This window comes from Anser anser (genome assembly GCF_964211835.1).
Source record: "Anser anser genome assembly, chromosome: 17".
Classification (NCBI taxonomy): Eukaryota; Metazoa; Chordata; class Aves; order Anseriformes; family Anatidae; genus Anser; species Anser anser.
The window spans coordinates 2240488-2253205 of NC_139738.1; the positions used below are offsets into that span (position 1 = coordinate 2240488).

At 51.1% G+C, this 12718-nt stretch overlaps 1 protein-coding gene across 3 annotated transcripts in view; it reads right to left on the reverse strand.

Moving 5' to 3' along the window:
- The window catches only part of SKI (SKI proto-oncogene), a 135793-nt gene that overhangs the window by 95335 nt on the left and 27740 nt on the right, over nt 1-12718 (reverse strand). For 2 of the 3 annotated variants that reach the window (XM_083802333.1, XM_083802334.1), the window contains one exon: nt 11035-11956. In XM_083802333.1, the coding sequence (XP_083658459.1) occupies nt 11035-11946 (912 nt within the window). In that variant the 5' untranslated portion in view covers nt 11947-11956. Of the gene's footprint in view, nt 1-11034; nt 11957-12071; nt 12624-12718 lie in introns of those variants that run through there. The other variant, XM_083802332.1, reaches the window with a different exon arrangement.

Here is a 12718-nt window from a genome sequence, read left to right on the forward strand (position 1 = left end):
GACCAAGCCCACTGACTTCACTGGAGTCAAACCACCGAGCACAGCGCCACCAAAATGACCTTCCCCGACGTAAAGCACGGCGCCACCGCAATCCAGTTACGTTTGTACTTCGGGGTCTCTTTTGAAGCATCTCCTATTTCTTCCCCATACTTGAATCAGTTCCTGGTGTGGTTTGCGTGGCAGCACAACAACGCTGATGCCATGACTATTCTTCAGGCACACCAGACAAAATAAACTGATTAAAGACCCCCAAGGTCTAGACCACAGCGTCATTTAAAATACTATCTTGGATGTAATGGCAAAAGTTAAACTCGTCCACACGCTTCTAAACGTGGCAGTTGAGAGGTGTAAGGCAGTGGCTGCTGCCCCCAGGAACCCCACATTTACCGTCCCCGCAGCTGGCATTGGTATAGCTTCCCCGATAGCTACACCCGAACCGATGAAGCTTTACCAACTCCACCAAAATCAATTTCTTCCCAACCTTGGTCTAATTGACTGGGGTTTTCTGGTTGTTTTTAAAGACCAGGCTGTTCCTGGGTTCACAGAATTAGAAGCTGCTGTCAGAAAAACCTCAGCCGCGCGCCACAGCTTGGGAACACAGGTGGGGCAATAACCCGCTGCTGGTGCGACCAGCAGTCTGGGCAGAACGGGAAACCACAGCTCATGCTCCAGCTCCTTCCGACTCTTCCAGTGCAGCAGCCGTGTGTCACACCACTGGGAAAAAGACATGTAACATTTTTCATCCCCAGCACCGAACTGCTATATTCCAAATAAAGAGAAGCGTGACAATCTGTACAAATGCAAATGTCCCAAATGCCAAGACTAACATTTCTAAAACCTAATTCAACTCTTTCATTTCTTAGCTGCAGGCCGTTTACTGCCACTCCTTTTTTCCACCCAAACAAAAGACGAAAGGGATGACTCAAAGCAACTTGAATTTCAAGCTAAAGCCACAAAGCACTGAATGCCTGAACTTTAATATTAAACAGGTGTGCAGATGAGATTCATTCAAGCCTCATCATGGCTAGGTTAATTGTTAAAAAAACTGCAAAAAGACCAAATTTACTTGAAAGACGCATGGGTAAGTTAAACAGAGCTATAAGGAACGATGCAAGGCATGTGGTAAACACAAGCAAATAGTTAGGGTGCTGCCAACTCCCTCCACCCCCTTATCCCACCAAATCACTTTTTCCTTTGTATTCCAGTAATTTTATTTATTTTGTTCATCAGAATTTAATAATATCACACATGATTTTTGCTCTAGAATCAAAAGGGCTAAAGACGGATCAATAAGTCCATTACAAAGTAGATGTTCACACAAATATGATTCTAGAAATCAAGGGTTTAGCAAAGGAACTCCTGATTTTCTATGCTGCAAGCACCAAGTCCTCTGAGCAGTAGCTCTGCATACCCACACAATGCGATAATCGAACACATTACACCACTCGTACCACTATCTGCTGCTGAATACAGTCCAAAAATTTCCTCACTTACATCTTCAGCCCTCTGTTTATTGGCCTCCACCTTTTTTCGCAAAAAAATACACCATGTAGCAAAAAAGAAAAAGGCAAAAAGCCAAGCAAAGCTACATCTTTGGATGTATTAGTGCAAGAACCCATTGCACGGCATGTTTCTTATTAGGGAATGAATGGGAACAAAGAAATATCTATAATGGACCTAATGCTGCAGTCTGGGCTCTTTTGAGTCTGATTTACTTCTCACAGCAGCTCTGCACCACTCTAAATGCATTTATTTCAAAAGCATATTTCTAAATCATAGCAGCATGGGTGAGATAATTCACACCCACCAAATAAACTGAAACTGCTAGGGGGGAGTTAAGAATGGTGAAATTTTTTTCTTTTTTTTCCTCCAACTTACACGAGACTCCATTATCTTTCAACTCAGGCAAGTTTGTCAACTCTAGAGCAAAGGGATTTTAGAAAAGCATGCTTAACATACAACAATGAGAAATTCTTAATAACAGAAGTGTAAATCTGAAATCCATAATATCAATGAAGGCTACTGAAATCAGACCACAATACTGTCTATTCTCTGGCCAATTATTCTGTATAAAAGCTCTAAAATTTATTCTACTGCTATAAATATGAAAACCTCTGGAATAACCCAGAGGATTTTGCCATTTTGTTTTTTAAAGATACTTGTCAAATAAAATACTGGACCTAGCAAAAGTTAATATGTAAAGGAGTGTGGTTTTTAATTATTTGAAGTAATTCACTGTTTCTAATTGGTACTACTACAATCTCTGTTTTAGTAAGCAGCAGGATCCACACGCAATGTATATATTTTAATACCCACAGCAGAATTAATTGTGTTAGCTAGATCCAGGAAAACTCATCTACAAGCATTATGTATGCGGTCCAAGATACTCAGCACTCCCGTATTACATAATAATAGAAAGAAAACGACTATCACCATCCCCTTTCTGCAATCAGATCTGCATGGGCAGCTCTTTCGATCTGTGCAGCTCCCCCAGTGAAACTGATCGGGGCTGCAGGCACAGGTCAGGTGCCAGATTTCGGACTGCAGGATGCGGTCACACAAATAGCCTCGCGCAGCTCCCATTTAACCGAGGCTACTTTGGCCTCTTCAAGCTCAGTAAGTGCACGTGAGTGCAGTCGCTTTCTTCTCCTGCGTTAGGTGTCACAGAACAGCGTAACTGTGCTGAAAACCAGAAGGCGAGTTTTTACTGAATGGTCACAGCTCACTAAGAGCAGCATTACAGAAATATTTTAGAACCTTGTCTTCGCTGACAGAGCTGGGAAGCTTCACCGCCCCTGTTTTCTGTTTAATGGCAATAAAGGCAACATCTTACAAAAGGAGAAAATCCAAAGACAGAAAACAGGTGTTATTATTTCTGATTTTATCAGTGCCATTGGCACATATCGCTTTTTTTTCCCAGATATGATTCACAAATTCTGCAGATCCCTCCCCAGATGTGTCCAACTTGAGCTCCTGGCTGATTCCACCTGGGCATGAAGAGTCAGAGCCATGACCATGTAGTGAGTGAAGGGAGCTTCACGAAAACACAGGTTATGACAGTGGAAAGATAGGAAATGTTTCTTCTTCCAACCCCAGCAGATGTTGTCCAATTAAGGATGCAAATAAATCACCCTCTGCATTGCGAGTCAGAAAACACATCCATAAAAGCTCTCTAAATACATTTCAGTTTAAACTTGCATAATTCTCCCAGTGGAGAAATCATCTTAAACTTATGTAATCCTTAGAAAGAGACATTATTACAGACAATTCAGTGCCACAAAGAAACAAGGAAGACATCTCTAGAAAAGAGGTGCACCCACACACAATTAATTATATAGGTGTAGGGGGGAAGCGCTGGGAGAGCGACGCAGAGCCCCGAGCCTGCAGTTTCCACAGAGACCGATCTGTAACCGAGCTCAAGGGGCTGCTCCCCTTCCAGCAGCCAGAACTGTCTGTTATACTTAACCCAGACTTCCTAACACTTGATATCCTGTCTGCTCTTTCAATGCCCTTACTCAACATTTCAGACAGACATTACACAAACTGGCTGGTGAAAAGGGTTGAGAAACCAACAAGCAATCCAAGTCAATGACCGTATTCTCTAAAACGATGCCATTGACGGAACAGAGGGCGACGAACAAAGCGCAGGGGTGCAGGTCTTCTGCACATATCGCTGAAATCTTCCCCAGGAAAACCAAGCCAAGCGCTAGGCTCTACCTGGTGATTTTGTTTTGTGGCGCTGCTGCTGCGTAAAACCTCAGCAACTCTTGTGCTTCCAGTCCAAATGACTGTCGCACCAAAACAGAAGCGGTTTCAATTAAAAAACAAATAAATGTCACATTTTCTACAAAGCCTGTGCAAAGGTAACTGTACATCAATCAATGAACAACAAAGCCAGAACCCGGGCTATCGATTCGCTTCTTTGCTGCTTATCTCCGGCATACAGAGCGAGGCTGCAATTTCTACCTATGCACAACCTCTGGCCTCGCGGAGGTCTCTCCTGACTTTCAGTATAACTGTTTGAGCAACTAAAAGACTACTTCACAGAAGTAAGGGTGGCAGGACGCCTGCATTTAACAGAAAATGCCATTATGCTGCTTAACAGGTTGTTTTAATACGCACCCAGCCTGGAGAAACCCAAACAAAAGTGACAGCGACCAAGCCAGAGATGGAGGCAGCGATAAGAGACCTACGCGGGGGAATTCCCATTGGCTTCTCCCAGAGCCCTGGCCATGAAACGCTGGCAGGATCGGGGCTTGAATTTGTATCTGTTTTCGTTACCTCATCCAAGCAAAGGTCAGAGCAGCACAATTAGCTGGGCGCACAGCGGCTGGTAGCTGCCTGCCAGCAGGTTTGCCCAACGTGGGCACACGAGGCATGTTCAAAGCGCTGCACCTGATGCAATTCCGAGGCCAAGTTTATGGCCCTTCAGTTTGCACTGGGGAAAAGCAAGGCTGGCCCTTGTCCCAGCTTCAGAGATCTCCCGGTCAGGAGAAAAAAATAAGCGAAAATGCTGAAACAGAGAGATGGACAAATCTCATAAAAGAACAAAAAACCCACCCTGTTAGAGATCTATGGCAAAATGAAAGCCCAACGGTGCATGGAGCAACCAGCAGGCAAAAGCCCCCCTGTCCAGGGGCAGCTCCAGCTGCAGGAACCCGTGCCCTGTTCAGTAAGATCTGCCCCGATCGGAGCACCCCCAAACACCTACGGGACCAAAACCTAGTTATCGAGCAAAACAAAAACACTGCAGTGCCAAAACAGGCTTAGTCCCCGGCTTTGGCACAGTCCTGTAAATGTGGGGGCATGGCCACAAGCTCACTGAAGCCACTCCGCGTTAACCCCGGCGTGTGTCGGTTCAGGATCTGCCCCTCTTCCCCCCGGCTGCAAGCACCGCCAGCACGCACAGGAGGAAGTCTGATACAGAGACAAGTTTTCTGTGGTTTGTGGGTGAACTGGTTCCAATTAGTACGCCTGCTGATTGCCTGAGTGAGAACTGCCGAACGAGCCCCAAGCCCCAAACCTTCAAATTAACCTCGTATGCTCCAGAAAACATCTGAACAGGTGATTTTAGGAACAGTCTGAGGCTGAATCTGCAGTGGCGATGAAGACAAGAACATACCTGCCTACCCAAGGTGTACATGAAGATAATAATGGACTGAATTCTTTCCACCCCCAGAGTGACAAGCACTGACTATAGTAGAAACTGAGTGGAACAGCACAAAAAATAAAAACAGGGATACATATTTATTAATCTGTACTTCCAAAATTCAGAAAACAGATGCAAATTAGTGGTTCACAAAATGTATTATTAATGTTATAATTGATAAGTTTAAAATAAAGGCATGTTATATTACTACACGTTAAAGTAATGCTTCCTTTATGTGAAAATCAATTTGATTTAAGTGCTCTATGGCCACTCAGATGAAACAGATCAGCTTAGCAACTGATAGTACCCTATCGATAGATTTCCTGCAGCCCAGTTGGAGTTACTTCTGTCCATGCTTTAATTTCTTTCCAAGAACCCCATCAGATTTAGTGCAACTCTTCCATGAGAGCTCCCTCTCAGTAAGAATTACAGCATGAAGTTCAGGAGCTCAGTTTGCCTTTAAAAAAAAAAACGAGAGTGTAATGAGGCTTTTTGGGTCTAACACTTTGCATGGAGATGCAACTCGGTGGCAAAGCAGTTGGGCCGGCTAAGCCAGCAGCGTGAGTTCCAGTCCTTCGTTATCACCGGCAGCAGGGAGCCAGCCCACTCCTTGCTGTACACGGTGCCACTGAAACCCTGAACTTCGGCACAATATCCTCGCTAGGAGACAAAAATGACATGAGTTTTCAGTAAGAATGGACAATGGACCTTGTCGGGTCCCCGAATCGTGCTCGGCTCAGCCCCCTCGATGCAGCCGCGGCGCTCGCGCCGTCCCAGCGGCGCTGCTAGCAAGGTGCAGATAAGGTACCGGCGGCTGCCAGGAGTTTCACCGCTGCGTTGTCTAGACATGCTCTGAGCAGCCTCACGCAGACGCCGCCAGATGCTTTTACAACGCCGACGTGAACACTCATCCCAGCAAAGGAAAACACACCCTCGCCGGGCAGCCCGATAACCGTGCCTGCTGCTGGCAGCCAGGCCAGGTGCTGCAGGCTCCCCGACCGACACGCCGTGTTTACACCACCTTCAAAGCGTGCTGCTCTTTGGGGCAGAACACACGGCCGAGCCCCAAACCACCGAGATGGAGAGGCAAGGGAGGTGGCCCAGACAACAAGGGCAGGGGCACATGCTTTAATATTTTGGGCAGTGATCGTCTAAGGAAGAGATTTCGTGTAATTCCTTCCCTAGCTCACGAGGGCTGAGTTCAGGAAGTTGAGAACTATTCTGGGGCAACAGAGAGCCACAGGTGACTCAACATCATTAGCTCATTATTTGCAGCATACTCTTTGTCTCGCACACATGCACGTACCTGCTTCTTTGCTCTCGACCTACAACATCTGTAAAACTGTTTGCACTCCTGGCAAAAAAATGCTGATGTCTGCTTAAACACTGACATCTCCTCAGGTACACGGGATTTCGCTTAAGCTTGGCATCGTTTTTCAGGTCCTATTTCTAAGGTGTAAAGTGTGAACTTAGGGTACTCCTTCAAGGCTTCAATATTTTGGTTTTAGGGACTTGAACATTTTTATTGGGTATTTTCTAATGGAATTCTTAAGCAGCAGCAAGCAAGAGAGCAAATGACTTCTGTGCTCCATGGGAAAACACCTGAACCCACAGTTCTCAAAGTTTTTCAAGAGCATTCATCAAGGCAGTTGGTACAGAAAAGAATAAATCCAGCCAGCGGTCTGAACACCAACGCCTGTGAAAAAAAAAAAAAGAGGATCTGCCTGCTACACCCCATTACCAGATCAAGCAGCTCACTACTGCCAGGAGGCAGGACTTGGGATACAGGAACAGAAAGATCCGCATCCAAGCTCCATCACGTTTCACGTGGCCACGAAACACAGCACAGCCACCGCTGCACAGCACCTGAAAGGCCCCGGCCACCCCGCCGCTCGGCGGCCCCGCGCTATTTCACTTTCGGCAACGTCTGTTCTTTGAGTCGGCTGCACACTTGACCTGGCTAAACCTCTCTCCAGCTGAGAAAGCTGCGTGTTGTGGCAGCCCGGGCTTGGGAGGCATTGTGAAATGAAGTGGGAGGCCTTACGTGCTCATTTGTGTGTCAGTACCCAGAAGGCTGCTTCCAGCTCCCAGCTGCTTCACCCGAGTGCTGCCGGGCCCCGAGCCGTGGGAATGCGGCCCCGCTGGCACGGGGGTGCTCGCATGCTTGCAAGGAGAGCTCTCGTCCCCCCTCGCCGCCCGATCAGACAGTTTTGCTAAAAATACAGATGTCTGGCACACAGGTAGGAAAGGTGGAAGCACCAAACTCTGCTCAGTTCAATGTTAAAAAAAAAAAAGTTCAAAAGAGGCAGAGGCGAACCCACCCTCCTCTCCTGGAAACAGCAAGCAGAAAGCCTTGGGGCGTGTTTGTTTGAACAAACTCCATCAGAGACATGCCGATGGTACAGAGCACGGCGCTGCTCCACGCCAGACTGGAACGAGGATCTCAAAGACAAACCGAGGCCGCATCTACCCCAGCCAGAGAACACAACATGCACCAGCTGCTGAGCTCAAGAAAAAGGCTTTGGCACCGATGGCAGATTTCTAGGACCCTGTTTTGCAACGCTGTCAGGTTCTTCGCATTTCCAATCTCTGGAAATAGCCCAGAACACAACGGTTGGGCTCCATGCTGGTAACTGCGGATCAAGTGCGAGACAGGTAGGGAAACGGGCCTCCCCCTCACGTAACAGCAGTGCGGGTACTCAGAGACAGGGCAGAAATCACAGCAGGAAAAACCTGCATGAGCTTGTGAGAAGGTGGAAAACCCAGAAAAGGATGCAAAGGGTGATGGAGAAGTTATAATATGGCTCAGGAAAAGAAAGAGGATCTTTCGCTCATCCAAGGATTAATGAGGAGGATACAAAAATCAAGATGTTAAAGGGGGGAAAGGAACGGGGCTGAGACACCTCTGGTTCCTGCTGTGTTGGCCTCCAGCTGTCACGACCCATGCCAGCTTTTGGTTAGGACCCTTTGCTGACTTCAGAGAGCTCCAGAGGCAGATGAAAGCCGCTTCCGCCAGTGGCAAGACCGGGCAACACACATCTTGTTCAACCAACCCCGCTGAGCCGACCTATCTGTCTCGGTCTGCAGATGGACAGATAGGCAGAGCGGATGCTGCACAGGAACGCACGGTGGGAATTCGGTATCTAGGCAAAGCTGTGCCTCGTAGCTCCGCTTTCAGACCAACCCAAGGGGAGGGAGGAGGAAAAGGCAGCTTTGCCAGTACGTCCAATCTGCAGCGGGGGCTTGTGCCAGCCCAGCTCCTCCATTTAGAAGTCAGAGCCTTAAAAGGCAGAACTGTGCTGGCAGAAGCCTCCAGACCTCCCCACACAACCCTCACGAAGACACAGAAAGGTCAAAAACCTCACCGCTTCTTCTACAGCCCCAGCGGCCACATCCACCCCAAGCTACCAGCATCCTAGCAGAGCCCCGGGGCCCGAGGCGATGTGTACGCACACACACACAAATAATCAGGAAGCTGATAAAAAAAAAACAAAAACAAAAACCCTCCTGCGAGTAAAGACAGAACATCTGACACAGCAGATTACGGCACACACCACACCACCACCTCTGTATGGAGCAGAACAAAGCAAGGCAGAGATCTACATCAGAGAGGAAGCCCACCACAAAGGCACACGCTTCGCGCTTTCATCCCCCGAGACAGCCAGACAGCCAGCCACGGGGCCCAGCAGACACGCGAACCCCCCACGGGCCGGCGGTGACTAACGGAACACCCAGACACGGGATCGTCCTCGCGTTTCCTTACTAGGCATCTAAACTTCGCTCCCGTGTTACTTGCCCCTGGCCACAGTCTCCCAGCCTGCGAGCCAGATTAAATCTCGCCGTAATTATCTGCGCACACGGCTCCAGCACAAATGACCTTAGCATATGATATCCGCTGGCTGAGGCCGATGGAAAAAGACCACAGAAAAAGGAAGGATAAGCATCCAAAGCCCTGCCAGCGACGTCAGGGTCTCTTCAAGACTGCGCCACGTGAACAGGAGCCGTGGGGACAGCCCCGCAGCCTGGCAACTGAGAGCCCGTTCTGCACGGAGGCAGGATTTGTGCCCTGACCCCTGCGCACGTACCGCCTGGCTCTTCCCCATCACGCTCCTCCCAAACAAACCTATCCAGAGACTCTTAATGTTTTGTTAGGACAAACTTTCGTATTATTTTTTTTGAAAAAATGTACAGCTGTGATTTTCTTATGCAATTTTTGGTGTCCACTGTGAGGTACCTTGAAGCCACTCTCCAAAGGGCTGCGTGCACGTTTTGGAGGGTGGGGAAAGAGCGCTTGCCATGCCCTGAGCTAGGACCTGTTAAAGGGTCGCCAAGAGCGAGGCAGTGCCAAAACTTGGCAGTCTTTTCCTGTTCTCCACCTGCATCCTCACCGGGGGCACAAGTCAGATCACACAACTGAGCAGTGCCACAGAAGCCTTGCAAGAAAAGGAGCTCAGCCCTCTGACAACATCCGTTTTAATCAAACTGGGGAAATGACCAAGCCAGGGACACGCGACCCTTCTGGAAGGAAAATAAAGAAGCAGGGATCATTTTATGTTGCTCCCCAAGCAAAGCATGTCCTCGAAAATTCATTTCCCAACCTGGGAACAGTCTCCACGTCCTGAGCCCTCTCCTCCCCTCGCAGACACCCGCAGCCAGCCGCCCCGCCAGCCCTTTTAGCACATGACTGCCGGCGAGCAGCCAGGCCATAAAAACACATCCACCTCCAGCCGCGGGGAGAAGGGGGCTCCGCGCAGCCTCTGGCTGCTGCCACCCGGGCGGGAGGAGGAGGAGGAGGGACAAGGGCTGAAACGGGGCTAAAAAGCAGGCCTGGAGAGCACCTGCATGCAGCTGGGGCTGGTCTTTAGGGTCTGGTCCTTTTTGGGGGGCCCAAGCTGCTGCCCCGGGTGCCCGGCAAGCCTCCCGTCTGTTTGGTTTTCAACTCCAAGCTGTGTCGGAGCCCGAGCGGGTGTGCACGTTGAACATTATATTGGTGAAGTTAATTGAGGGATTTTACCGAGCGTTCTCTGTGGGCTTTAAACGCTGCTTCTCATGTCAGGGGTTGTGTCACTGCCGGCACACACCGAGGACAACTCCTGCAGCCTGTGATGGAGGAGGCAGGATCTGGCCCCAGAGCCTCAGGATCCCGGCCCCCCACCTCTGGGATCCAGCTCGGAGCGAAAGGCAAACAAAGGCCGCCTAAAAAATCCGATCCGCCGTGGCTGGCTGGCCTGGGGCCGGCACGGCGTGCCCTCAGCTGCTGCAGCTGGCCCCGCACAGATCCGCTCACCCAGCCTGCCCACAACCCAACCCGCAAAAAAACCCGGCTGATGGCGAGCTGGGGCTCCCCGGGATCCCCTAAAAGCACACGCTTCTCCATCCCCGTCCTGCACTGCACCGCACGCCAGCAGCCTGCATGACGGCCAGGATCTCTCGCAGCAGCCCCATTTGTGTTCCAACACCAGCGTTTAGGCAGCCCAGCCCCTGCCTCCCTCCCTGGAGGCACGCAGCAGACAGCTCGGCGTTGGGGCTGGAGCACCCAGCGGGATTTTTCTCCGGCTCCTTCCTTGTCCTGACCCCTACCGAAGCTCCTCTGAGCCGAAATCACACGCTTCCTGCTCGAGCGAGGGGTCGCGAGGATCAGACTCCACATCCAACCCCCGCAAAACCCCACACATCGCCCCGCAGCCCCTGCCAGAGGCGCAGGGCAGGGGCCCCCCAGCACACGTGGCGAGATCGAGGAAGGCGATGAGACCGCTCACCGACCCTACAAGGAAACCCGGCGGTAACACATCACCCGTCGACGTCAGCGAAATTACAGAAGATTGCTTTTCTCTTTCTCTCCCCCCCTGCCCCTATTTAAAACAAGAATTAAAGGCGTGACTTACCCTGGGGGCTTTCCTCTTGTATTTGTTGTTATAGTCAAATTTTTCTTTCATTTCGTCTAAGAGCTGGCCCAGCCTAGCCTTCTCCTCTTTCCCAGTGTAATCCTGGCTGAGGAGGATGTAGGACCTCCAGTTTGCAGAGTCAAAGCCCCAGTGGCAAGTCCTGTTTTCCAGGGATTTGTGCGAGTGGACCACGAATTTGTGAGGTGGGTACATCAGCCTGCAGTCCAAGCACTGGATGCAGGCTGCGCTGGGGTTACTGTAAAGCTCTGGTACCAGGAGTCCCTTACACTTCCCAAAGCACTCGTGATACACCTTGAAGCTCTTCTCTGTAAGCTCCAGCTCGATCGTGCTAGAGAATTCCTTCTTGCAGTGGGGAGGATAGGTGCCACCATAAAGCAAGGCGTTACAAAGCCTCTCGGCATCAGTTTTAGTGATGAGCCCGCAGGAGGGAGCGGAGAAGGGCAGGATGCCCATGACTTTGAGGATCTCCAGCTGGTCAGCAGTGCACCTGGAGCAGTAAATATGCAGCTCGTCACACACCGAATTGATCTGCTGCAGGGAGAAGTCCCTGAGCACCGAGTTCAGGATCTGGGGCAAGCAAAGCCGCTTTTCTCCACCCACCACGAAGCAGGAGATGGTTTCCCCTTCCAGGATGGTCTCGCACCTCTCCGTGGACCTGTCCGAGGGCATGAAGAAGGGACCGGGCATCACCGGAGGCGGCTGGATGGGGGGCAGATGCAGCACGGGTTCCGCTGGGTCTTTGCCATTGTCTTTCTTGTACATCTCCTGTGCCCATCGTGCTGAGAAAGCAGCAGGGCCACCCAGGGAGCTCATAGAGCTCAGATGAAACTGTTCCAAGGTCTTCTGCAGTCCTGGATGAGGCTGGAAGCTGCTTCTACTTACAGTCTCCATTTTTTAGTTTCTATTCCCAAAACAAACAACAAAAATCCCCAGTTATCTTCCACGCTGGTACAAATCCACTCGAGGGATTTCCCCCCCCCCCAAATAAATTTTTTAAACAAAACAAACCAACCCACCCTCGCCTTTTCTCCTTCCCACGCGGCTTTAGCAATCCACTGTCGCGCAGCGAGCGGCTCCTCGGCGGACGCGTGCCTCTTTTCTTCTCTCTCTCTCTCTCTCTCCTCTCTCCCCGCCGGGTTCGTCACGATCTCGGCGCCCCCGGGGCTGCGGTGCTGGCGGGCCGGAGCAGGGCGACCCGGCCCGGCCCGGCCTGCATCCGAGCGGCCCCCGGCGCCCCCCGGCCCCCCCCCGGCTCGGGGCCGCGCTCAGATGCGCGCTGGCGGCTGCTGCTCTGCGGCGCTCCCCCGCCTGTCCATAGCCGCCCGGAGGAAGGAAGGAAAGGAGCGGGGGAGGAAAGGAGAATTAAAAAAAAAAAAAAAAAGCAGCAGCAGGAGGAGGAGGGAAGCTGGGTCCTGGGCGGGGAGGGGGGGGCGGCGGGATTCGGGGAACCGAGGCGGCCCCGGGTGCGCGGCGGCTGGGTGGGCAGGAGGGCGCCTGGCCCCTCAGGGCTGCCGGCCTGCCCGGCACATCCCCGCCGCTCCTCCTCCTCCTCCTCCTCCTCCGGCACGGCGCGGACTGCGAGTGCCTGCGAGCTGAGCTCATGCGGCTGGCCCAGCCTCCTCCTCCTCCTCCTCCTCCTCCTCCTCCTCCTCTCCTCTCCTCC